The sequence below is a fragment of the Alligator mississippiensis genome, chromosome 4 (genome assembly GCF_030867095.1).
Source record: "Alligator mississippiensis isolate rAllMis1 chromosome 4, rAllMis1, whole genome shotgun sequence".
NCBI lineage: Eukaryota > Metazoa > Chordata > Crocodylia > Alligatoridae > Alligator > Alligator mississippiensis.
This window is the reverse complement of record NC_081827.1, coordinates 179,471,974-179,499,810: the sequence shown is the minus strand read 5'-3', so window position 1 is coordinate 179,499,810 and position 27,837 is coordinate 179,471,974. Positions and strand designations below refer to the sequence as shown.

The 27,837-nt window shown below is 44.3% G+C and overlaps 1 protein-coding gene across 3 annotated transcripts in view; it reads right to left on the bottom strand.

Moving 5' to 3' along the window:
* Window positions 1–26,027, bottom strand: part of SPAG16 (sperm associated antigen 16) — a 988,711-nt gene extending 962,684 nt beyond the window's left edge. Inside the window, exons 1-4 of one of the 3 annotated variants that reach the window (XM_059727149.1) lie at window positions 25,831–26,027; window positions 22,349–22,395; window positions 21,012–21,110; window positions 10,916–11,043 (exon numbers count right to left, since the gene is read on the bottom strand). In XM_059727149.1, coding sequence (XP_059583132.1) covers window positions 10,916–11,043; window positions 21,012–21,110; window positions 22,349–22,395; window positions 25,831–25,879 — 323 coding nt within the window. In that variant the 5' untranslated portion in view covers window positions 25,880–26,027. The remainder of the gene's footprint in view (window positions 1–10,915; window positions 11,044–21,011; window positions 21,111–22,348; window positions 22,396–25,830) is intronic. The other 2 variants (XM_019492271.2, XM_019492270.2) reach the window with 2 other exon arrangements.
* Window positions 26,028–27,837: the final 1,810 nt, after the last annotated feature.

The window sequence follows — 27,837 nt, the reverse complement described above, 5'->3', positions numbered from 1 at the left end:
GTGGCCATACCTCCCCATCACTGCTGCCAGGTCCTTTTTGTTGCAGCTGCCCAGAGCCCACACCCTGAAGCTCCTTTTTAACTGCCATCACTGCCCTGCTGGGCAGCCCAGAGGCTGTGTTGGCAGTGGTGGTGATGGTGGTAGTGAGAAGCCACAGGGCAGCCTGGCCATGGGCTCCGGGCAGCTACAGCAAGAAGGGCCCAGCAGCAGTTAGTGGAAGTTGGCCATTTTTCTTCCACACCCAGCAGCAGCTTCTGCTCAGCCACCACCACTGCCACAGCTGCTCATCCTGGGCAGAAGAGTCTGGAACAGGCATGAAGAAGGCCAGGTTTGGGGCTGTGCACATGGATCCTGGCTGGTCCAGAGTTGGTCCGCTCTAGTCAGGATGGGTACAGAGTGGGCATGGGGCAGGCTAGATCAAGGCCAGGGCTATGTGCATGGGTCCCTGCCAGTCCCCATGGGGCCAGGGCTGGCAGCAGTGGCAGCCAGGAGCCACTGTCACCAAGCCTGACTAGAAATGGAATCCAGCCACAGAGCCACCCCAGCCCTACTGTGCACCCAGGTGTGGCAACATGCGATGTAGGCCAGATGATGCGTGGGCCAGTCAAAACCGCAGGATCCACCACACGCAGGACAAAGTCCCTCCACAGGCCATATCTAGCCCACAGGCCATATTTTGCCTACCTCTGCCATAGCAGCTCTGTAGGATCTTCTTTCCACCCTATCACTATAACCTACCACAGGAGGTAGCCTGTACAAATGAATTAGTGAAAACACTACACCCTTTTTTGCTATGCACGGCCACACAAGCTAGTCCTTATTTTCCCTGTAATAAATCAAATGCAATCAGATTATGTTCTTATAGTTGGAGACAGCAAATCTCCTTTTAACCAAAGACTGAAATAAAGCCAGGTCTTAAAGAAGGCTTAAATCAAGGACTACCAGTCAGATAAGTTCTTTACTAAACATAGTCATAGCTAGATGACTGCTGATCAGTAGCAGATCATTCATTTGCTAATCAAAATGACAATTCATTGCCAACGGCTGCAAATTCTTTGGGACCTTGGGGCCTAGGTGTATACATGCAAGGATTTGCAGTTAATCTGTCCTTGAATTTCATTTTGCAAACCTATCGATTGCAATTGCACTAAAAACATGGCACTAAAAAGCAATGTGCCACGGCACTCACCTCGTCCCTGGGAGCAGCCGACAAGGTGGGGTAGCACCTAATAGACTAACTCATTCAGAGACAGAAATTTTCATAGGCTACAGCCAACATTATCTGTTTCATAGCATTTGATGAAATAGGCTGTAGCCTATGAAACCTCATGCACCTTCAAATCAGTTCAAACATAAAGTAGCATCCTGTCCTGCCTTCTACCTAACTTCAGGCTAACATGGCTAATCTCCTTCCAGCATAATGTTATATTCATAAAAGTATAATAAGAGAAAATCTGCTTTTATGTAGAGATTTTCACAACTCATACAAAAAATATTGATGTGATACAGCATCATTCATTGTAACAAAGAAAAATAGCACTTATTAAAATGACATATTAATCAAACTATGAACATGAAATAGTAAAAAAGATAGTTAAAAATACTGTTTTCTCAAGCTGTGATATAAACACACTAATCATTTTCTCTAATGTAATTGAACATTTGATCTTAAAAGAGATGATTACATCCATGTAGAACATTTGATAAATTAGCGGAGTTCTTATAGGTATAAATGAATCAAATTTTCTAGATATTAATTAATTTCTCATTTTCAATCCTATTAGAACTTAATCACAGCAGTATATTAGCAAGTAGAAGGTACCAGTATGAATAATAACAGCACTCTGTTCCCACCCTCATTAATAACATAAATTAGCTGTTTAAAGCCAGTTTTTTCAGACATTTTATATATATTTTGTTATTAATGCAGAAAGTGTCTTAGTACCATGAGATCCAACCCTTAATCTTCATCCACACATATTTAATCTCATTGAAATTAAAAAAGACATGTGATTTAGAAATACTCACGTGAGTAAGTTCACAAGATTTAAGTCCATAAATTAAGATCTGATCCCACTCTGTTGAACGTCAATGGAAATTTGGCCACTGATTTTCATTTAGGCAGTATCTGGTGCTTACAGATCTCTAGTTTCATACAAAAGTGGCTATTTATACTAATCTAGTATTAACTACCTTTTCTTATCAAAACTATTATATATATTATATTTTATAATGTTTGAACTATGTAACATTTAAAAATTGGTGAGAAGCCTTGAAAGAAACACATTATTTCTGTACTTGCTGCATGATTGTATTTAAATAATGATTTTTTTTTATTTAAAACACAACAAAATAAGTTCCAGCGGTGACTCCTGGCTGGCTTGTAAATTCTTATACTAATAAGACAAGAATCTTGCAAATGGATGAGTATTTATTCCTCTTTGAAGCATAATGTCTAAAAATATTAAAGTTTCAAGGCTTCAATACATATTTTCCTCTTTTAAAAATGTTTCCTAACATGAAAAATTATGTATTTTTTGCCAAATAGCAATTAATTCCAAAAATAGTTTGTCCATTAACTTCAAAATTCTCAGAAAATGTTTCCCTGCCTAAAAATCAACCATAGAACTATTTAAAGATAAAAGTTTCCATTTCTCAGAGACTCCCCCAAAATTAATTGGATGGTTCAATCAGGCTTATAACAAGAAGCAGTCTCATTGCTATAGATCCATAACATCAGACTTCTCTACCCCAGGAAGTTTTGTAGCATTGACAATTGCTGAAGTCATTATAAAACACTTGGAATGTATATATAAAACTACATTTCTACTTCTTAACTTGAAAATTAAAGAACAAAATCCCTATAAGCCATTTCAAAATACAGATGAATAGAACAAGAGATAACAAGGGATGACTCTTCTGATAACTGTTACAATCAATTTAAAGTAGAAAAGAAGTAAATGTTCCCTAGTTTGTTCCCTGGTTCATGAGGAAGATGGCAGAGATCTGAAGGTATTTAGGTAAAGATAAAAGGTGAAATGTACAGCAACAATATAAGGTGGGGATTTGTTATAGGCCACCAAGTCAGGAAGAAGAGGTGGATAAAGCACTCTTCAAGGAAGGAAAGAGGAAGCAATTATGATAGAATCCTAAGACAGAGTAAGCATGAAGTCAGCAGAACTAAAACACCGGATTTCAACTGAGGAGATAATAGAAACCGTACCCATTGGAGGACACACTCAAGGATGAAGTCGCCCAGGAGACTGGAAGCTTCTAAAGGCCACAGTAGTGGAAGCTCAACAAACAACTATTCTGATATGCTAGAAGTACAGGAATGGCAAGAGAAATGTGGCTGCACAAGGGGCTTTTAGGGTGGCTCAAATGCAAAAGGAAAGCATATAGGCAATGGAAAGAGGAGCAGATCACCAAGGGCGCATACCAGGAAATAGCAAAAACTTGCAGGGACAAAATCAAGAAGGCAAAGGTAAAAAATGAACTGCACACGGCAAAGAAGGTTAGGGCCTATAAGAAAAGGTTCAATAAGTATGTTGGCCAGAAAAGAAAGACCAAGGAAGCTGTAGGTTCACTGTTGAATAGTCAACGCAAACTCCAGAAGATGCAAAGAAGGCAGAGCTGCCCAACAGGTCCTTTGCTTCCGTCACAAAAAAATAAATTAAGCTGCATGCAGACACACCTGTATAAGGATTATTTGAATAAGGAAGGGGACAAGCTGAGGGACAGGATAATAAAAAAAAAAGAAAGCTTTTGATGGGTCTAAATGAATTCAAGTCAGTAGAGCCTAATGAACTTCATTTTAGGAACCAAAGTAACTGGCGGAGTCCTTGGCAATGATATCTTCAGTCATGGGAGATGGGTGAGGTACAAGAGGACTGGAAAGGCACCAATGTATTGCCCTTTAAAAAAGGCAAAAAGGAAGACCCAGAGAACTACAGATCTGTTAGCCTCACCTGAAAAGTTACTGAAACATACCGTAAGTCCATTTGCAAGCATCTAGAGGAAGATAGGCTGATCACAAGCAGCCAACATGGATTTAATAGTGCCAAACGGTTCAAGCACCTACTTTAAATGCCTTCAAGAGAAATTTGGATGTTTATCTTGCTGGGATCCTATGACCCCTGCTGACTTCCTGCCCCTGGGGCAGGGAGGCTGGACTCGATGATCTTCTGAGGTCCCTTCCAGCCCTAATGTCTATGAAATCTATGAAACATACTTGATCTCCTTCTCCAACAAATTAACTATTTGGGTCAATGAAGGGAATGGAGTGAATATACTCTATCTAGACTTCAGCAAGGTTTCTGACAAAGTCCCAAATAACCTTCTTATAAACAAACTGAAGAAATATGGACTAGAGGATATACTATAAGGTGGACAGACAACTGGCTCCATAGCCACAAGCAAAGGGTAATTATAAATGGATCCATGTCAAAATGGCAGGATGTTTCAAGTGGAGTTCCACAGGGATCTGTCCTGGGCCGATTAATAAATACGTTTAATTATTTGGAAGTTGCAATAGACAGCTTCTTAACCACATTTGTAGAACACACAAAACTGGGAAGAATTGTGAACACACTGGAACACAGGGGTTCAATTCAAAAGGATCCTGCCAGGCTGAAAAGTCAGGCTGGAATTCACAACACAAAATTTAATGCCAACAAATGCAAGGTGCTACACCTCAGGAAAAATAATCAAAAATACAAAATGGGTGATCATCAATCTTCATATATCTGAAGGATGAAGGAAAACACCTTCTCTTTCTTGCTGAACAGAACAGGACCAATGGCTTGAAGTTGTAGCAAAGTAGATTTAGATTGGTTATTAGAAAAAACTTCTTTACTGTTAGAATAGAGAGGCAGTGCAATATACTGCCTACGGAAGTTCGAGGTTGGACAAGCATTGGTCAGCTTGTCTAGAGAGTAGCAACGCCTTGGGTATTTCCCATGCTTCTGGGCTTTGCTAGTTGCCACATGGGACCGGGAAGGAACTTTTTTCCCTTCCTGTTACTACATCTATCACGGGGTGAGAATGGTTTGCTTTCCTGAGAAGCACTGCAGGTTGGCTGCACCTCAGGATGGGGATTTTGACTAGGATGTGCCACTGCTGCTGCTGGAACTAAAACCCAAAGGGCACCTATACACGTTCATTCAATGAGCTTTAGTTAAAGTGCCCCCACTGCCATTTTTCAGCTCAGGGATGCTGACACATAAGATACTCTGGGTGCTTTAATTAGAGCAGGTCTAGGAGCCACTTTGATTAAAGTGCTCCCCTCCCCGCACTCCTAGAGAACGTCACGTGTATAAATGTCCAAAGGTTCCTGGCTAGAGGGCCTTGTCCCTCATCCTTCCACTCAAGATCAGATCAATCACCATATCTGGAGTCAGGAAGGAATTTTACTCCATGGTCAGATTAGTACAAACTGTGTGGGTTTTTTGCCTTCCTCTGTAGCAGGGTGTGTGGACCCCTCCCTTGGATTTCTCAGATGTATTTTAACAACCCCTGTAGCAACAGGAAACTGACTACTGTTATCCCCTGCTTTACCTCCTGTGAGTTAGGGCACTGTCTTGTGGCTCTTTGACAAGGTTGACTGTGTAGTTTTAGTAATATGTTAGACAAGGATTTTTATGGGATGGTTTAGATAGGGATGTTCCCACCTCTAGCAAGGAGTTGGACTAGATGAGCTCTAGGGCTAGGGACAGAAATTACATATAAACTGGTTAAGTGTTCAGAAACTGGTTCAAACCTGTTTCTGATTAGCTCCAAAAAGCTCTCAATGGATACTGTCCTGTCTGCCTTTGTCCTGTCTACCTTACACAAACATTTCACAGTGCACATAAACCAGTTTGAAAATGACTGAAACCAGTTTGAAATAAACCTAGCTGAATATAGTATCAGCCATAACTGATTTGGGTCAAACTGGTTTATGCAATGTCTGTCCCAGATCCCTTTAACTTAAACCAGAGTCCCCCGACATCCCAGATGCTTGGCAGCCATGGGCAGGGCTCTCTGCTCCAGAGACCTGAGCTGGCCCCTCCCCTCTGCTCCCTGGCTGGAGCTCTGGCAGAGGCAGCAGGCACAGCAGCGGTTACCTGGCTTCCTCGTACCGCCCCCCACCACTAATCTCTGTTCAAGCAGGGATACCCCTCCCCACTCCCACATCACAGATGGTAGCCAGCATGAGGTATGCTGGCTAATGCTGAGAGGTGTCTATGTAAGGCACACAGAACAAAGGCAGACAGGACAATGTCCACTTAGGGCTTTTTGAAGCTAATCAACAGGTACCTGGTAATGTCCCTCTGTTATTTCCTTGGAAAAAGTTGTTTAAGAAGAACTTGAACTCACAAGGGAGGCTTTTGTTTTCTTGATGAGCTAATAAATCCTCCTGGTGGGGTAGTCAAGAGCAGCGAAGGGGGGGACCCCTCCCTAATCAAAACATCTTGCTGGGGCCTGGCCACGCCCCTCCTCAGGTCAGCTCTATGAAAGAGAAGGCAGGGCTGCTCTAGCACTCCCCAGCTTCTAGCCTGAGGCAGGCATGTGCCTGCATTTCTTCAGGCCGGAGGGGATGTCTGGATGGTTACAAACTGGTTCAGCCTAACCAGGTTAGATTAACCTGCAAAGATTAAAATGATTCAGGGTTTTTGAATGTCTGTCCCTAGCCCAGAATTCCCTTCCCCCCCCTACTTTCATACAATTCCATGAAATACAAAATTAGTGATAATTTTCTAAGTGATAAAAGTACTACAAATTGTTATCATTCAGACACAACATCTGAGGTAACAATTCAATGATACATTAGTGAAAACATCTAGACAAGGAAACTTCAACTGTTTTCATATATACTCAGCACTGAAATAAGTATCTTGATTTTCAAAAATTAGAACAATGGAAGCATGCCATTTCTGGCACTTTTGGAATTCTGGTCTCTTCTCTTCAAGGCAAAAAGGGAAGCTAAGTAGGGACCTACCAAATTTATGATGGAAGTGGAGTGCACTGTGGCTCCTTTAATCTTGCAGGTTCTCCTGTGCCCCTATCCCCCACTGATAGGTGGACAGGTCCTGCTTGTGGCTTGCTCCTAATCAACAGGGAGTTAAAAACTGCCATTTTAAATACGGTGCCATTTTTGCCTCCTGCTGCTGATTGTCTGAGGGGCCATGGATGGCCCTGTTTTTCTGCTGACTGGCTTGGAGGCAAAAATGGTGCCATATTTAAAACCATGATTTTAGCTTCCCTGCAGATCAGGAGGGAGTGGCAGGGTTCTCCACTAATCAGAAGGGGGAGAAGCAAGGAGCGAGGTGTGCATGGGGGAACATGCAAGATTAAAGGAGCAGCCACACACTCTACTTCTGCCATGAATACAGTTGATCCCCACTGAAAAGATTTTAACTGTTTGGAAAACTTGGATCTAATATGATAGTTTCTATTTTCAATCTGCTTTTAGCTGTTATTTCCACCCTCAAGAATTAGATTTATTTTTCTGATGAGTCATTTTCTCAAAGCAAGTTTGAACAATGTTTAAGAGTACACCCTTTAAATTTATTTCAGTCCTCAAAGACAGCCAGTGACAGTCCCTCAATATGAAGATGACAATCTTCAAGCAAACAGGGAAGTTACTGGTGAGTACGTAGATGCCTGAGGAGGCCAATCCAAATTTTGCATGCTTGACTGCAGACGTGGCAAATAGTTCCAGAAGGAAGGAATAGTTCCTGGTGATATCAAGTCATAACTCTTTCTCTTTGTCTCTCTAGTCCAGGGATAGGCAATGTTTTTTTCCAGAGTGACTAAAAACACCACAATGCCTACCTCAGAAGTTGCCAGAGTGGCGGCATGGCAGAAAAACAAAATGAGGGCAAGGGGTACATGGCAGGATGCCCTGCTTGTTCCCCTTGCCCCCCACCCAAAGCCCCTGCCCTCCAGCCCTACTGCCCCTTGCTCCCCAGCCTGGGCTCTGTGGCTGCCAGCAGCTACCCCCAGCTCTGGGTAGCTGCTGGAGCCTGGGCTGCTCCCAGCAGGGCTTGCAGCATCCCAGCTGCCTGCTGGGAGCAGCCCGGGATCCTGGCTGGCAGCAGCTCCCCAGAGCCAGGGCCAACTGCAGCCGGGAGGCTCCAAACAGCTGTGCCGGGCTCTGGCATCAGCTCCAAATTGGCCCGTGCAGGTGTGCCTCAGAGCGGGTGGGGGGAGGGGCCTGAGGCAGTGCATCCCCGGTCTCTCCCCTGCTCCCAGCACGGAGGTGATGAGCCGCAGCTGTTTGGAGCCAGCCTGGACTCTGGGTAGTTGCAGCAAGCAGTGGGCAGAGTGCAAACTGCTGCGCCGGGCTGCACAGCTCCGGTATCAGCTCCGTGCTGGTGGTACTCCGTGCTCCGAGATGATACCAGAGCTGTGCAGCCTGGTGCAGCTGTTTGCACTCTGCCTGCTGCTTGCTGCAGCTGCCCAGAGCCCGGGCTGGCTACAAACAGCTGCGCCAGGCTCATCACCTCCATGCCAGGAGTGGGGGAGAGACCAGGGCTGCGCTGCCTCAGGCCCCTCCCCCACTGCCCACTCTGAGGCACGCCTGCACGTGCCAGTGCAGAGCTGATGCCAGAGCTCAGCACAGCTGTTTGGAGCCTCCCGGCTGCAGCCAGCCCCGGCTCTGAGGAGCTGCTGCCAGCCAGGATTCCAGGCTGCTCCCAGCAGGCAGCTGGGATGCTGCAAGCCCTGCTGGGAGCAGCCTGGGCTCTGTCGCTGGCAGCAGCTACCCGGAGCGGGGGCTGGCCACGGCATGCCAAGCAAAATGGCCTCGCGTGCCACGCTTGGCACGCGTGCCAGGGGTTTCCGACCCCTGCTCTAGTCTACCTGCCTCCCTCAGAGGATGTACAAGGCTAAATGATTAATCATAATAAGCCCAGTGATAACCAGTTAGCTTCCCAGTTATTGTTTAGCACAGGACAAGACACAGTCTGGCAAGGAAGGGAAGCCCTACAGTGCCCCAGCAGGAACTGGAAGGCAGCAGGGCAAACAGGAGGAAGGGAGGGAAAGAGGAGGAAGGAACAAAAAGGAAGGGAGGGGGACTAGTGCCCATAGCCTAAGAGGAAAACAGCAAGTAGCCTAATGACTCATCAATCAAGCAATTAGCTGCTTGTTCATAGGTGCTCCCTCCCTCCCTGCTGCACAGGGCTTCACATGGGCTCTCTTGTGTGGCTGGCTTGTGGCTCACAGGAGCAGCTGTGTCCTAGCTGCCGTGTTATTGGTTAACCATTAAACTAATATAATTAGAGGAGGTTAAACAAATCATTTTAAAACAATATTATATCCCTAATCCCCAGTGAGGCAAATTTGCTCAAAACGATCAATGCCTTGTTATATATCATTGTGCCAGTGGAGACAATTCGGTGCTTCAGTCTCCCAGGTACTGATTTTAATATCATGTTTTTCTCAGGTTGCCTACATCAACAGCAGTGACCATTGGTGAACTGAGAGTATAAGACCTGTTTTGGAAGCCAGTTGTCAGGCAGTCTTATGACATCTCCTGTTCAACAGAGCTGGTTTCAATGCTGATAGTATCTGCTTAAGCCAGGATGCTCGCATTCGTTTTTCTGTCTTTCCAACTGATATGGATAATTTTCCAAAGACATTGCTAAAGGTGCACTGATATATCGGTCCATATCAGATCAGCACCGATAAAAGGAAACTTGACATTATTGGCAATTGACTTTCTTTGGCCAGTGTAGCCAATAACGTCAACGATAAATGCCACATGCATGTGCACAGCTGCAACATGCACGTGGCCAGAAATGCAGCCCAGCAGCTTGGAGACCAGCATCTGACCAGTAAGTCTGGGGGGGAAGGTGCACAAGGGAGAGAAGGGGCATGGCGGGAGGCAGATCAAGGTCCCCATGGTGAGGCAGGGAGTGGGGCTGGGGCAAGGGCAGGCGCTGTCCAGATGGAGTGGGGTGGGGAGCAGGACAGAGCCACGAGTGGTTCATCTGGGGGGCACAGGCAGATAGGGAGGAGGGTGGCAGTGCTAGGAGGGGGGCCACGGGGTGGGCTACAGCCATCTCAAAATTTTCCGTAGCCACCCCACAGCCCCGCCCTCCCAGCACCACTGTCCACCCTGAGTGCAGTGCCAGCCCAGAGCACCCCCATCAAGAAGAGGCTGGCACAGCCCACAGCCCTGAGCCTGCAGCAGGCAGCTTGACCTTGCTCTGCACACAAATCCAGGAGGTACCTGCCCCCCATGCCTCCCTAGGAGGTGCACACAATGGTGGGGAGCTGCCCACCTTCCCCACGTCCCCCGGACAAGATGCCCACAGCTCCGTCCTGTGTCCTGCCTTACCCCAGGCTGGGCACTGCCTGCCTCTGTCCCACTCCCTCCCTTACCATGGGGGCCTCGATCTGCCCCACCACGCTCTTTTCTTCCCTGCCCCATGCCCCTTCCCCTCCACAGACTGATGGGTCGGACACTGCTCTCCAAGCTGCTGAGCTGCTTATTGGCTATCGGATAGGTATTGGCTGATATGACTGGTTAATAATCAGACATTGGTATTGGCCAAAAAGATCTTTATCAGTGCACCCCTTGACACTGCTGATAGGGGTGGTAATGTTCCTAAGCTTACAGATGCTTTGGATATGTCATCCAAGTTTCACAACCATACGACAGAAGACAGCCTGGTAGACAAGAAGTTTCATTTGGGTGCTGATGTCATGATCAACAAAGACATGATTTCAGAGATATCCAAAAGCAACACTGGAAGATTTTATCCAATGATGAATATTATAGTCTATGTTTACTTTTTGGGGAAGGTGGCTACCCAGGTAAGGCAAATACTCAAAATTCTCCAAGGACTGTCCTCTAACTGTAATATATGGAGGAGCAGCTGACTGGTTTAGGGACATCAAAGAAAGATGGACATTTAAAAAATGTTACCTTTCAGTTTGGAAGCAGTCAAGGGTTCTAGCCATCCCCATTCTGATTAGGAAATTGCAAAGAAAGTCATCCACAGCTTCCGGGATTTCAGATACCGAATGCTTAGAAGTCAGAACCAATTGCTGAGCCTGAAATGAAAATCCAATATCTGTTATTGAAATTATGTTAAAAACCTGTAAGAGATACAGGAACCTCTTTTCTCTGTCAATAAACCATCCCCCATGGCTCTATCTACCCAATAACCATTAGAATAGAACAGCGTAAAGAGTCTACACTGCTTCTGTTAAGGATTCAAGTTAAAGGGTAGCTATAGTAATTTTGGAAAACTTTTAAATATGGTTTCTTATTTTTTAGATACAAAGAAATATCCATGTGCATATTTAGTAATTTGAGACCTAGCTTTGCCACTTACACCAACTAATGCTTTTAAGTGAGATTGAAAAACAAGAAGAAGGGGTACCACCTAAGGTATATATGGAGATGCAAAGGATCCCCTGGTAAAATATTCCATAGTGGTCACACCAAAATTACAGCACACAATTGTTCAATGGGGCTCTTCTCAGAGATTCAAAAGAGTTTAGAACAAACAGGGCACATTCCAGTCTACCATCCTATTACAAAGATACTATAAACTTTTTATTGACTCTAGAAACAATGAAGAAAACAGAGTAAGTCGTCTGCTCATCATGTTCTTTTCTCCTTCACTGACTGAAACAACACCTATCTATTTACATTCCTGAGAATTTAAAAATAAATGGTGAGACGTGAACATAGACAACAAGTACTTTGGTTAATTATTTTGCCCTTTGTTTGTGAAATCATCTTTTATTGTACAATACTTGCATGCCAAAGTCCTTAAGATAAACATTTATTAGATTTCCACACTACCCTCTCAAAAAAGATTCAGGGCTGCTTACAATAAAAACAAGACAAATTATAATGAAATGAAATGAAAAGAAAATATTAAAGGCAAATGGATACTAAAAGAAAACATTCTGTACTAACACAAACTCCCCAGGTGCAACTTCCATTAAATGTATGCATCATTTTTAAGAAAGGAATTCACTGCTTGAAAACTGAAGTTTGCTATGGTTACTTCTTTGATATTCATCTCTGTTTACTACAATATCTTTGTTATACCATTGAGTCCTTAGAGCCACTTACTAGTCTTAGATTAAGCTCTTCCTTCTAGTCTTTCATCAATTAGTTACTCCCCAGTAACTGGTTTTGTAATCCACTACACCCTGTAGCATTACCCGTTCTTGAGTAAGCTCATAATCAATCCAAAAGTCAGATACAAGCTCATCTAACTGAAGTTAATATTCTGGACCTGGCTCCAGCTGGATTCAGACAAGGATGGGGAATTCAAACTACTTTAGTGTCTGACCTGAAGGAAGTGACAGACATCCAGTGTGATGCATTACAATGGTCTTAATTCTTCCTGGAATTTTGCACCAATAACAGAGGCTCCACTGAATCATCATATGTGGAGTCCCACAAAGATACTGGAAGATCACAAATCTGTGGTTTTCTCTCAAATGAACAGCCAGAAGTTAACTTAACTCGAGCTAACTAGCATAGCTCAAAGATAATTCTTGCCCAAAATGGCATAACTTTAAGACTCCTAAGCCATATACAGAAGAGCACGGACATTTGGTTCCATGGGGACAAGTAGCAGTGGTGCACCTTGCGCCACAGCCACTTGTCCCTGGGGAAAGCCTGTGCCACATGTGCTTTGGCACACAGCAAGTTACTCCGGAGTGGTAGGGGAGGCTGATGCCAGTACTGTGCTGGCCCCAACAGCCTTACCTGGGGTCTTGGGACCCCTGGATATGCAGGGGTCAAAAAGCACAGCTGGCCTCACCCCCCCATCCTGCTCCCTGGGGGTGACAATGATGGAACGGTGTGGGGAAAGAGGTCACTGGAGCTGGCTTCACCCCCCTCCTTGCTCCATGGAGGTTGTGGCGGCAGTGTGGGAGGATAACAGGGTCAGGACACCACGGAGGGGGGGGCAAGGCCACCGGCACTGGCCTTGGGCCGCCCCTCCCTCTTTCTGTCGTCGCTGCCTGCAGAGCCAACATGGCAGCAGTAGGGGGAGGAGCGGGCCCAACACGGGTGGGGGAGGAACAGGCACACCATGGTGGTGGGGGTGGAAAGAGTGGGCCCAGGCCAACACAGCAGCAGTGGTGGAGGAGGAAAGGAGTGGACCTGGGCCCAATGCCAGCAGGGGGGAACAGGCCCAAGGGGGATGGGGAGTGGACCTGCCATGGTCGGGGGGTGCACTGGGCCCAGCCCAATGAGGCAGCAGTGGGGGGAGGGGAAGAGCAGGCCTCCTCCCCACCTCGGGCCCGGGCCTACTTCTTCCCCCTCCTTCCTCCTGCACGTTGGCCCGAAGCCTGCTCTTCCTATCCCCCACCACTGCCACATTGGCCTGAGCCCACTGCTCCCCCATCACCCCTGCAGTGGGCTGACTTCTCCTGAACCTTGGGCCCAGTCCCCCCCACACTCCAGCATCAGGCCTGGGCCTGCTCCTCCCCTGCCGCAGCAGGGGAGCGGGGAGCAGGCCTGGACCCCAAGCGGCAGGAGGGAAGGGGGGAGCAGGCCTGGACGGTGCGGGGAACACAGTGCTCCATCTCCATCCACTCCCCCATCATTCTTCATGGGCAATTGGCTAGTTAGTTATAATTTTTGAGGTGTAAAATATAATTATTGGAGGTTTGCCTTGAATTTATCCCCCTCCCATTGACACAGGAGGGAAAATAAATTGGGAGTGTAAGTTAGCCACCTTCCCCTCTGCCTCCACCCAACTTCTTCCCCCTGCAGCCCCTGCCCCCTCTTCTTTCTGTCACACCCTACTCTCTGTAAGCATATGGAAGTGAGGAGTAAACTTGAAAACACTATACCTTGAAATTAAACATGGCTGTAGTAATTTGCAATCAGTACTCACAGACTTAGCTTATCCAGAATTGATACATGCTACCTTTTTTGAAACTGCTGCAAGTTTTAGCACAGGTACCATCAACACACTTTTAAGCAGCACTTGGGCACCTTCACATATATACAGCACAAACTATGCTTGATATTAATCCAAAGCCAAAAGGCTCATGATTTACCATATCATTCACTGGGCTGGGCTCCAGCAGTGTCAACAGCATTTAAAGCCGTGGTGACCCCATAGCTTAGTGCTGCTCAGTATGTGTGTGTATTCCACATATCCAGCCACAAAGGATCCATGTGCAAATTAGCCCCCTAGTCATAACTGGAACCAGGTGTTCTTGTCATGAGTCCTCAGTTCCTCCAAAAATGTATATACAGTTGAGGCATTTTGGGTAACCTATTCCAGCTCCACTTTGTGGATGGCCAGGGCACACTAATTACATGAGACAAACTGAGAGAGGGGGCGATAGAAGGATTTTGGGCAAACCACTTGGTGATGTTTCCCAGACATATAAGGCTGGTAAGGAAACAGGAATCACTGGAAATGGGAAAGGAAGGTGCAGCTCAGCTGTGGGAGTGAAGAGGAAGTCAATGCATATAAGTCATGCATATGACTCACCATGGCTTGAAAAAAGAGTGGGCACTGACGGGGACTGCATTTAATGGACACTACCATATATTTTATACTTAGAATCATAGAATCAATGGACCAGAAGGGACCTGCAAGACCATAGAGTCCAGTCCCCTGCCATAGGCAGGAGGTTATTGGGCTCAAATGAGCTCAACAAGATGCTTATCCAGTCTCATCTTGAACACCTCCAAGGATGGCGACTGCACCACCTCTGCTGAAAGTGTGTTCCAGATTCTAGTTACCCTTACGGAAAATTAGTAATTTCTTATGTCTAACCTAAATTTTCCCTCTATTAGCTTGTGTCCATTGGTCCTTGTCCTCCCAAGGGGTGCCTTCCTGAAGGGTTGTTCCCCTAGATCTTGGTGCTCGCCCCTGACATACTTGCAGGCGGCTATCAAGTCACCTCTCGGTCTTCTCTTACTCAGACTGAACAGACCCAGTTCCCGGAGTCTCTCCTCATAAAGCTTATCCTCCAAGCCCATAATCATATGGCTGGCCCTTCTCTGTACCCTCTCAAGCTTATCCACATCCTTCCTGAAGTGTGGTGTCTAGAACTGGACACAGTACTCCAGCTGCAGCCTCACCAATGCCTACTACAGAGGCAGAAGCACCTCCATGGATCTACTGGCAACACGTTGGCTGATGTACGCCAGAGTTCCATTTGTCCTGGTGGCGACTTCATTGCACTGTTGGCTCATGTTCATCTTGCAGTCAGTTGTGAATCCCAGGTCCCATTCAGATGCTGTGCCAGCCACTGGACCACCACCCATCCTGTAGTTATGGTGTAGTAAATATCTTATTTCAGAAACTGAAGTCTGAGCAGAGAACTACAAAAGGATAGGAAGCATCTATTGCAGTAATTCTCATAATTTTTTAATCCACAGCCTACCTTACCAATTGCAATGCAATTCACAAAAATTTCAGAATGAGAAATGTCTATCTGTGATATGGAGATAACTACTCCTCCCTGGTTCATATGTACAGTGTGACCATAAAATGCATTTAACTGAAAAGTAATCACATGCTTATGACACAGATGAGGGCCATATAAGCCGACAGACAAGCAGAAACATCCTAAAAGATCTTCTGCTAATTAATCCATTGTAAGGTCTTTGTTTATTATTGCTTACTGAATGAAAACTACAAAAATGTCATCACAATATAAAAAGTGCCGATTCTGGTGATAGCAAACACACCTAATAAACAAGCACAATAAGATGGGCTCCCTGAAAGCTAGGGCCTCCCTACAGCACCATCTGCTGATACTTAGACGAATTTTCGGTTCAAGGATCGATGAGCATAATTAAATTCAAAAAATATATTTTCTGTTGCCCTATCTTCTTTGAAAAATAAAATTGAGAGATTCTTTGCAAAACTCACTCAATTAGAAGCAGATATGAAAGAAACAATGGAGAAAATGTAGAATTGTTAACAGCAAGACCAAACAAACTACAAATCAAATCAACATAGGAAGACTAAAAAAAAACTGCTTTAAACTGACAACTGGGATCCCTAGAAAATGAAGTAAGATCCAGAAATGTAATAGTACTAGATGTATCTACAGAATAAGGTATTGCAAATGTACTTTCTTTGATATAAAATTGTATAGTAGTGGCTCTGAATCTACATGTAAAAGAGGTGAGGAACCCATCTAAAACGCTACACAGAATTCTTACATGAAAAATCTAAAAAAATACACACAGTGAAGCATCATAATTCTGTTTGCTTTGTGCACTCTTCCCCAATCTGCTGCTATGCTTTCTACTTCCTGCCCTATCTGCTACAGTGTTGCCTGCCCTCTCCCTGATCTGCCACGTGCAGGGTTGCCCACTGTCAAAATGTATGGACAGTCCATAAAAAAGTAGTTAAAAACACTTATCCAAAAAAATATTTCAATGTGCATAAAAATGATGGATGGTTAGCAACCCTGCTCCATGCTGCTGCTGTACACTAGGACCTTTGCAAAGAGATAATGCTTGAGTCTCAGCATATGCATGGAAAGGGGAATTTCTACTGGTTTGTTCTCACAGGGGAGGGGACAGCTTAGGCTGGACCTGAATGGCAGGGAGTGTGTCCAGTCACAGAGAACAGGGCTTGGAGAATCTCCATACTGCGCTCAAGTTCCCCCTCCTTCCTGTACACCTTGCGAAATACATGCCCCCTGCAGTAGAGCGGGTAGCACAGAGGTAGCCAGAAAGATGAGCAGGGTGCCCCAGAGGCTGGACACAAAGAGCCTGCCAGCACAGCCTGGGAGGTAAGGATACTTCAAGAATAGAGGACAGATGCCAGAACCTGAGCCACCAGAAAAAGGGGGCTACCAAAGCAACATGCCCAAGTTCCCCTACCCACAATTGCACAGGCTCCCCAAAGAGTATCATGAGCCTGGGCACTCCCCACAGGGCTCATCCTGGAGCTGGGCTCTGTCACTGCCTGCTCCCCATCCTTCCTCTTGTCCTCACATGTTACAGCATCTCTAGGGCAGCCCAGGACACAGGGGCTAAGGTGGAAGCTGCAGGCTCTGGGAGCACACAGAGCCAGCTCACATGACTCCTAATTCCTTTTGCACCAGCCTCCTCAGGAACCCCCAGCAGTATGTCCCCTTCAAGGAAGTGAGGGGCAGACCTCTTCATGGATTCCTTGCATGTGTGCTCATACTAATTTGAAATAAATTATGTAATATTATGTAAAAAATGTATCAGTAAAAATGTTTGGTTGTATGTAAAAAGGTTGAAGATTGTCGGTTTAAAAAAAAAATGTTCTTGGGCTGGCAACCCTGACCCATGCCCCAAACCTAGAGACAGCCCTTGCCACATGTGGCACAGATTCCACAGGCTGGCCATCCCTGACTTGGACAAATGAGGATGAAGATATAGATGGCTAGCAAAAATATTCCCCTGTTCAGGAAAACTCTCCCCCAGCATAATTATATCTGTATCAGGTGCCATCACACCCATATGATACAGGAGAAAGACAATGAGAATACTTATGATCTCCACTGGCAACAGGACCCCATGGAGAACTTATGTCCAGGGTATAAGTTAGGGCCTTCTCCTTTGCTGAGACTTGGCAGCAGGAGATCAGAGAGGCACAATAAGTCCTATACCTTTTTTCTCTGTCTCTACCATACTCAAAAAGAGATCCAAAAGAGGACATTTTTGCCCCACAATGTTTTCCTGGAACATAACTTTAATCTGTGCTCCTATATTTTTCCTCTCCTTTAAAATAGTAAATAGTAACATGTACTGGTTTGTTCTGTGCATAGTGATCTTAGTTTTTAAAACTGCTAATTAGCTGGCAAATTTTAAAACAGTTTTTCTTCTCTTCTCAAATGTTACTGCTTATGCCTGACATTCTTATCAATAAGAGAAAGTATAAACGTTTTAGACACAATAACTAACTATGAATTCTAAGTTCTACTTACTCTATGTTTGGATCTCAATTTGATCTGTGTACAAAATTATGTCCATTCTTTATCATTTTCTTAATAAAAATAATTTAAACATAAAAATAATTCCACCTACTATTGAAATACAGCCTTTAATTCAAAACTGGGTGTACAATTTGCCATGATGAGCAACAAAGTACAACAAAAAAACTAAAACTTAAGAGGTATGGCAGGACATAATCATTAAGTAATGTAAACTGAAAGTTAGCCTGGACACAAGGGCTAACATTTACATTTATGATGAATCTGATGATCACAAATATTCAGTCTTTGCTTTCTATCACATACAGAACACATCACCATCTTTAGTATTTCTTAACTTAGTGTCAGGATACTGATTAAATATTAATTCAGAAAGAAGAGTGCTACTTGCTGAGTCACCAAAACCACTTGCAGCAACACCTGGGCTTTCCAGTAAATTAGCATTAAACAATCTAGTAGTTACTCCTCATAAAATATACAGTAAACATTTAATTATGAAAGCAATCAGGCAATTAACAAGCATGGTAAAAAAATACCTCTTTTTTCCATTGCAAATCATACCAACCAAAGCCTGAAAATACAATTTACATTTCCAAAATGATGGTTTACAATTCAAAGAATTAGAACATCTCAACAGTGAGACTAAAAGCAGAGAGAAACCTTTTCACAAGATAAAATCATAATCAATTTGAAACTGACCATATACGATGCAACTTGCTTAAAACAACTGTAAAGACTGCAGCCGTTTTGATAATACAGGATATAATCTAAGTTATTGTTTTCATACATCCAGTGTGTCTATGTGGCAGTCTTACAGCTCAATAAAACAGTAGCTATGAAACAGCTGAAAGATTAGCTAATTGTAAACTGTCAAAAGATGAATAGTCTAACAAAAATCTCCATTGTTCCACTCTTTCCTTGAACGTCAATTTGCATAGTCAAAGAGATGTAACTACAGCTGATCTCCGAAGAATTTCAAAAACCATTTTTCACATGCAGCCCACACCTTGTTTCAGAAGAGCAGCCTGAATTTTAAAAAAAATGAGAAAAGAAAAAAAAAAAAAGATTGTCCTTCCTGGTAACTCAGCAGCAGCAGCTCTTGAGCCAGCCTGCTGCCAGCCCCATGCACCACATGGGAATGACCCAGTGTACTGGGTCTAGGACTGTGCTCCAAGTTGAACACCGTGAGCTGTCTCCAGCACATTGAGTCTGGGACCAAACGCCAGTGTTGGAGCCACATGCTGGGTTGGATTTGGCACACCAAATCCATTCTGAAACCACACCCCAGGTCCAAGGCTATGTGCTAGCCACATGCCAGTTCAGACCTTACACACTGGCTCCAGGGCTGACCCCATGTACCAGCCCAATTAATCACATTGGGCCATATCATCTGGGTGGACAATCTCCCCATAGGTCTGGAAAATTGGCAGCAGGAAAGCAGTGGCAGTGTTAATTGCCATAGCTCCTGAAAAGGGGGATCCCTTTTCTTGCATATAATATACACCACACTTTTCACCAGCTGGTTTTGGGGGGAAAAGTGCAGGTAAATATTAGAAAATATTGTGTTACCACTACTTAGAAAAAGAGTAGTTTTTCAATTTTTAACAACTAAAGATTGTTTTTATTTTCATTTTATTTCATCTAATCTTCAGGAAGGAATACAGATCTGATGAGTTTATTTACAAGCACACAATAAAATATGTTGCTTTCTTTGGATCTGCCTTTGAGAACTATTTATATCATTTAAATTTTCTATCATTATATTCGTTTGCCTTTGCCAAACACTGAAAGACTGTGGTAATAGCTTACTGAATAAATTATGAAGTTATAAGAACATAAGAACTACCATTTACTGGGTCAGACCATAGGTTCATCTTGCCCAGTATCCTGTGTCATAAAAAATGGATGGTGAGGAAAAACATATTTCTATCCAACTGTACTACACCAATAAACTAAAGTAAAGCATATATCTGAAAAGGTAAATAACTTCTGAACTCACAATTCCACCCATTCTATGGCTGGCTCGAAATCAAACAGTAAATATAAAAAACACCTATAATTAATACTGTTAAATAATATTTAATTTGAATAAGGCTCTGATTCAGCAAAGCACATCAGCTCATGCTTCATTTTAAGCATGTGAGGAATTATGTTTATTTACGGGGGCATCTGCATAGATGCCTGTCAAGTTAAACTGATATGAAATGGCTACTACAGACCATATGTATAGTGTTTCAGGATTTGGGATTTAGTGGCTAATTGGCTATAAAAATTTAACTGGCAAATCAATTTAGACTGTTACTAAACTTAAAAAAAAGAATAATCCTACTTTTATTCAAAGACGTTAAACACAGGCATTAGTAGGGCATATGTGCATACAAGGATGGATCCTAGAGATGCAAGGGGGTGCAGTCAGCACATGGGCAGTAAGCAGAGCTCAATGGCTTATCAGTGCATCCCCAGAACCCAGGAGGTGAATGCTATAGCCTTTTCCCCTGCTGCTGAACATAGTGGTGGGCAGGAGGATGGGGGAGACAAGCAGTGGTAGCATTTACCCCCTAGATTCTGGAACTGTACTAAAGCAGCACCTCTGCCAGGCTGGTCAGAGCCATACTCAAGCAGCACTGAAGCCATACTAAAGCAGGAGCTCAAGCAGCTCCCCGTGCAAGAACTGTGCAGTCAGCCCTCCCCTCCTGGATCTGCCCATGAGTGGATACGTAATTATTTTGCTGACTAATGGCCTAAATGATTATCAATTTATGCTTATAAGAAAAGAAAATCCTTGTCAAGTGTGGTGTGAGGAGGGTGTGAATTATTATATATTTTAAATGCAATACATGGAATATATAAACTATGAATAGAATAGTCAATAAGGTAAATGAAGTGTTTTAAAGGTGGGGAATGTAAATATATTTGTGCATTTTCATGCCTCACAGTCTTGTCACATCTCTTTTATTTTTCCAGAGACTTATGCTGTAATCCTCTGTACACAATTATATTCAATAAATAAAAGAAATAATATTGTCAACATTTTAAGTCAATTTAAAATCATTTTTATTACCAATTGATTTTTACTAAATATAAACCTTTGGAAAGCTTACTATAATTTGTGCATCCTCAGATTGCTCCTGTATGGTCTGTAAAGCTTTTGTCAGATCTTCATCACCTTCTAGGAGGCTAAATTTATCATCTGCTGGAACCTGAATCAAAACATAAATGAAGTAAAATTAAAATTAGGATATTGATATAGAATACATCACTTTTTCGTCCAATAGATAATTGTTTCAATCCCTTCAGCATGGGGTAGTAAAGAAAATACAATTTTTTAAAGGAAATATTTGGAGTTGGTGTTAAAGAAAGAATTATTGTTGCTTAATGCTGAAATGTACACTACAGAGCAGTGGTCCTCAACCTTTTTTGTACCTGGACCCATTTGTAAACATTACTGGCCAGTCCCAACCCAGTAAATAGTTTAAGCAGAATACAGCCCCCTGGCCCTGTCGGTGCCCCTCACTCCCAACCTGCTGCCTCCTGCCCCCAGGCCCCAGCCCCGCAGTGTGGGGGGAAGGAGGTGGGGTGGGGGGAGGTGTGTGGGGCATGAGGGGCCACAAACAGCCCCTTGCAAGCTGAAACTCTACCAAACTGCATGGGAAAACTCATGATTTCCCCCATTTTTCTTGCTTAAAGAAGAATCCATTTTTAAAGTTTGTTTGTGACCCTTTCATATATTCTTGTGACCCACTTTTGGGTCACGACTGATGAGTTGAGAAATGCTGCTATAGAGAAAGAAAGCTCAGAATCAACTCCTGGCCCACTGCCTGGCTGAAGTCCCAGAGACTTGAAGATTTCAAACCTGATCTCAAAAGACTTGATCCAAATCTCACTGAACTCAATGCAGATCTTTCCAGTGACTTCAGTGGGCTTTGGATCAGGCCTTGCTTCCGACAAAATAGTGATTGGCATTTTTTTTAAAGATTAATTACAAGGCTTTTATACAGATCATGACCTTTGAGCATGGATCACAGAGAACAGAATGCAAATTAAGAAACTGAAAAGCAAACCCAAAGAAAGCATAGGTATATGATATAAACATATCTAAATATGTAACTGTATTTAAATAAGCAGGTAAATGAAAGTTCACCACAAATTAGCTGAAATCAGCTAAAATGAATAATTAGTATTTTTCAGAACAAATTATGCAACTACAAATAAAACATAGCAAGTCAACTGATACTAGCTCCTATTGTAAAATTTATATATATATTAGCATGATATACAACACATTTTATAGTATTTTAATATATATTACATTTTGTAGTATTTTAAATAAGTTGTACTGCTTTGTCATTAGGATCTCATAGTGGCTGATGCACATAAAAAAGAAGAGATGGATCATGTACCACAGGTATCACTTAAGACCATCTCCTAACTAGATTACCTCTTCATATTGATAATCATCTTCAGAGTCTTCTGTTATGGTAACCTCTGGATATTTTGTCAAGTCAAAAACAGCTGACATATGTGGTAAATTCCACAGAATTTAGACAGTTTTTGAAATAACTGCAAAAAAATAAAGCAAAACAAACAAACAAACAAACAAACAAAAACCCAGCTGTCTATAAATCTCAGCTTCTCCCTTGGTCTCCATAAAGTCAAACTTCATGTACTCAGGAGTAGCTTCAGCCCTTGGATGCACATATGCAATTCTAATGAAGTTTGGATTTAACACTTAGACTTCTTATAACAGGTTTATACAGTATTAAAATATCACCTCTTTATTTTGCTACCATTAGAAATGAGTTTCTTAACAAATTGTGGGCCAAATTCTGTTCTCAGTTAGAAAGCCATTGCATCATAGTGGTTAACTGCACTGCCTTTAAACCTCTGAGTTAATTTTGCCCTTTCTGAATAGATATTTTAAAGCAGATTTAGAGATATGATATCACAAATGTACATCTGAAGATCCACATTCTGGGACAGAACACAAGTAAATTAAGCACTGAAGCTCCTGTTGCACCCTCAGAACAATTACTGTAGCTGTACAGTAAAAGACCTAAGAGGAACATTCAATTGCAGCAGTGAACCTTGTAAAATGTAAAACTTAATTGGAAAATTGTTCATGGCTCCTCTAAATTCAGTACAACCCATCTTTCCTGTAGAGGCAACAAGAAAACAGCGCAGTTTCCTTGAAACAAGAGGCTAAAATAAATATTTCTCATTCTAAATAAACAGGAATTGGCATGTCTCTTGAAAGTGCAACAAATGTGTTTGTTAGTATGGCAAAGGGTTGATTATGTCCTCAAGCATTCAGTTAACACTCATTCATCTTGTGTAAATTTAATATTAAAAAAATATTCATGTTGAGAAACAATTCTGGAAGAAAGCTGGCAATAAATTATGTCATACATTGAGATTTCATATGGTAACCCCTTTATGTAACACAAGTTGAAATAAAACAAAAGGTAAGGTAAGAGACATGTTTTTTGTTTTAATATTCCCAACCAGCTTCCTAGATCTTAACTCTAGGTGCAAGCAAGTTTTTACTGCTATACTCAGGACAGAAACAGTATAGCTACACTAGGATATTCAAATATGCATCCTGCATCAACAAAACTGTCAGCTAAATTCCAAGAAAACTGTTAAGAAATCTCAACTCCCTAGAACGTTTGTTTGGCAACCACGTACTAAACAGAATAAACGAAGCATAAATCTCAGATACCAGCTTAATATAAAGTTGGAGAGATCTCACTTTCTCTTGTAAACCACAAAATAAACAGAGTAGCCATTGAGTGAATAAGGCCTGATTTTCAGTGATCAGGTCAATGAACAGTTGCACATACCCAACTGCATGACTATGCTGAGTGCATTATTGTAGAGGTTCCCAGCTCCCGGGCCACAAAGGGTTGGCTGCCAGACTCCGGAAGTCTGGAAGAGACTGGCATACTGCAGACCGGAAGCAAACCCTTTTCTGTACTGGTCCCCAGTCACTTCCAGTCCACGGCCTAAAAGGGCTGGGAACCACTGTATTATGGCATACATGTATACTGTATATAGAAACTAGGTATTTGCAAGAGCTTTTTACAAAATAATCCACAAGCTATGTAAACCTCCAAGCTTCTTGTGCAAATTCAGTAATGCACATGAATGGAAATACACAGGCCTACCAATTGAAAGACAGAGCCAGGGACTGGTATATTCAAAAACCTTTCTGCACCTAAGCTTCTCTGCAAATGTTTTGTTCTTAATTCTAAGGATTTAGTCCAAAATAGTTTGTCTTTTAATGAGTGTGAGCTTGTTTGCCTTTATTCAAGAAGAAAGAAAAACAGAAAAAAAAATCCAAACTGTTAGGCTTTCCTTAACACACTGTTTTCCTTAACATCAGGATAAAACTGCATGAACTTCACTGACTTTAATGGGAGGATTGAGAAGTATGTGCTCAATGTGTCTACAAACTCCTGGTAGAGTATCTCAGCAGCATGTCAAAACAGGCATGGAGAACAGTTCTGGTTTGGAAAAGGCTCTTAAAAGCCATCTACTAGCCATCAAGAGCTGTGGCTCTAGACATCCAGGCAGCTGGCTAGCTCCTGAGCATCTGTTTCCCCACTGTCAGAGACAAATACAGATGAGGCCTCACACAATCAACTGCCTTTCTTCTTTCTGACCCTAAGCAACAACTTGTAGTGTCTGAAATCTCCATTCCATAAACTGGTCCAGGAACCAAATATTGTGGAGACAGAATGGCAGACAGAGCTGCAAGGCCGTTCCTATTAAAGAGTTCACAAGACAGAAAAGGAAGGGAGAAGAGTTCCCCATGCATTGCTGGGCAATAGTGCATCCACTATATGGACAGCAAAGAGCCAGGGAAGCCACAGGCTACCTGTGCTATCCTAGAAGCAGCAGAAGCAGAGGAGCCCTGGAGATAGTCAGGGTAGCAGGAACAGTGACTGGTTAAATTAGTGCCTTGACAGACAGACACATGACAATCCATGCTTCCCACCCCCCAGGCCAAATCAGCTCCAGATTCAACTGGGAAAAGCCGAATAGCCAGGTTCCAAAATTTGACCGAGCAGAACTCAATCATCAAGTCTGTGTGGCTCTACCGTGGGGCAAGCAACCTTCCTCCCTCCCTCCTCCATTGGTCTGGGGCTTTGGATACTCCCCAAATTCAGGCAGGCATCCTCTAGGTGCAAATCTGGCCTTGGGATTCAGATGCCCTCCCCCCCACCTTGATTGGAGTTGAATTGTACAAAAGATAGGGCTTGGCAGAGGCCATCCAGCTCAACCCTGTGGTCCAAGCAGGACCACCTGTCTACTCCCACATTTCTGAACCTGCTCCAACTCAAGGCAACCCCCTCAAGGGGCTCAAGGCCCCCCTCAGAAACCATCAGCTCTGCCTCCCCCCTCCCTTGGTGACCATGGGGAAGCCATGGGAGCAACTCTCCTCTTGCAAAGAGCTGCAGGAAGACCAGCAGCAGAGCGGGATGCATTGGCACTACAGCAGTCTAGGGAAAATCTCTCGCCCGGTCCCCGGTGGGGAACCACTGGGCTGCGCCCTGCGGCTCCTCCCCAGGCCTCTGCGGCATGCCCCGTATATTGCGCTGCAGCACGTTACACATATTACGTACATGTCACGCATATTGCAGTGCGGCACTTTACCATATATTGCACTGCAGCACGTTACGTATATTGCGCCGCGGCTGGTTACACATTTATGTAGTCCAGCGCCATATATATAACGTATATTGCGCCGCGGCACGTTACGTATATTACGTAGATTGCGCTGTGACACGTTAACAGATATTGCGCCGCGGCACGTTACGTTTATTGCTCAATGGACTGGGGCGCCCATCCCGCCCCGCTTCCTTCCCCCCTCCGCTAACGGCCTCCCGCCGCCCCTCACGGGCGGCGCGGGGAGGATACGCTGCAGGCAGAAGGGCCCCTCCGCTCCGGCCGCCGCCTCCGTGTCCATCGCCGCCCGCTCCCCCGCCGCTCGCGCGGTTGCTAGGGACGCCCGAAGGTCTCGCGAGATCACTCCCCACCGCCCACCGCCAGTTGCTTTCTTCCACTCCGTTCTGCCCGGAGGCGGTTAGCGAAGCGCTGCGCTTGGGGGGAGGTGAGAGCAGGGGCTGGAACAGCCCGACGCCACCTTGTTGCCGTGGCAACCAGCGGCGTGACTGCTCGGCCGGGGTTTCGATGGGACAACGCCAGTCACGGACCAATCGGCGTGGCGGGGAGAGCCCCCAAGCCCCGCCTCCTGTGACGCGTGTCCCGCCCCATGAGGGCTGGTGCGGGCGCAGGGTCGGACCCTATTTCTCTGGAGATGCGGCCCCGCTTCGTGCACCTGCAAAGAAGCAGCCTGGGGGTGCCCTTCTCCCAACTCCGTGTGAATAGTCAGTGCAGCTCTAACGTACTCTTCCCCCTCGTATCTTATTTCTTTGGGTCACCTATTGGAAATAAGAGGAGCTAGTTTATTTCACGGGTGCTGCAGTACCACAGCAGTTGACCCATGTAAAGAGCGCTGCTTGTAGCAGAGGTGTCCAGCTGGCAGCCCAGGAGCTCCTGCCTGAGCACCACTGCCCCCATTGCTGTGGCACTGTAATACCAGGCTGGCAGATGCCTGGAGTGGCTGGAGCAAGCTCTGAGGACCTCTCCTGGCACCAAAAGTACATTTAATGTGTCAGGCCTCACATCGAGGACGTAGCAGCAATTAAACAGATGAGAACAGATTTTTTTTTTTTAATTTTAATTAATATATTTTGTGTTCCAGGTCAAATCAGCCAAATCAGTTCCAAATCGTATCAACTGAGGAGAACTCAGTCGTTCCAAAAACCATATTGATTGAGCAGGCAGAACTCAATCATTCTGAACACCATGTACAGCGCTACAACTGGCAAGCATCCTCCATCCCAGGCTGTCACCTTGGGACTTTGGATATTCCCAAATCCATTAGCAGGCATCCTAAATGCAGGCCCAAGCCCAGACATTTTGGGATTCTGATGCCCCCATTTAATCTGGCTGCTATAGTGATCAGGAACATTTGGTATCCATCTCTTTTCTGGCTTTGCTTCCTGCCCTGCTCTTGAGGGCAGGGTGGTATGGTGGGGTGCGGTGCGGTGCAAGTGGAGCCTGGGAGAGGCCTGTGATGCCCACAACCTGCAAGTAGCTCTGGGGAAAGGAAGCAGGCTGCCCATGCAGCTGGGAGCAAAGAGTTGGGCAGCAAGCAGCAAGGTGAGGGGAGCAGGGTTGAATTACAGGGGAACTGGGGGGAGGGGCTGAGTCCCCTCATAAGACATGAAAGACTCCCTATAAGATTTGAAAATCATAACCTGGAGAGGACTCTCATTTTATTAGGGCATTGTGATGCACAGCCTAATTATTTTTGCAGACACCCCACCTCAAGAGTCAGTGTAATCTGAACCCTGGCAGGAGGAGTGGGGTACTAGGATGGCAGTCCCCGCAGTGTGCAGCCCCTGCAGTATGCAGCCCAGGTGCCTGCAGCCTGCAGGGCCTACAGTCCCTCCACTGCCCAGAAGTTGAACAGCCCTGGTTTACAACATTGCCTGTGTTGTAATATTAGCAGTCCTAAAATGAACTAGCTCTCCTCATTTTCAAGGGTTCTAATAGGTGATCCAAAGGAGCTCTTCCTTCACTGTTGCCAGCACTGTTACAGGTAGTCCAATGAGATATAAATGAGACAATTACAGTTACAGTCAGTAGTTCACCAGAGTACAGTTAATTTACAAAGTAGGCAGTGACATAGAAAGATGTTATGCAGATAATTGTTATGCAGATAACTGAAGTTTGTTGCAAGTAAGCAACTAATACATCTATCCAGGACACACATAAATCAAGCACATTGTAATATGGACTTTCTTATATTTAGGACTAGAATTCCCACCTGAGAAATCTCACATAGTGAATGAATGA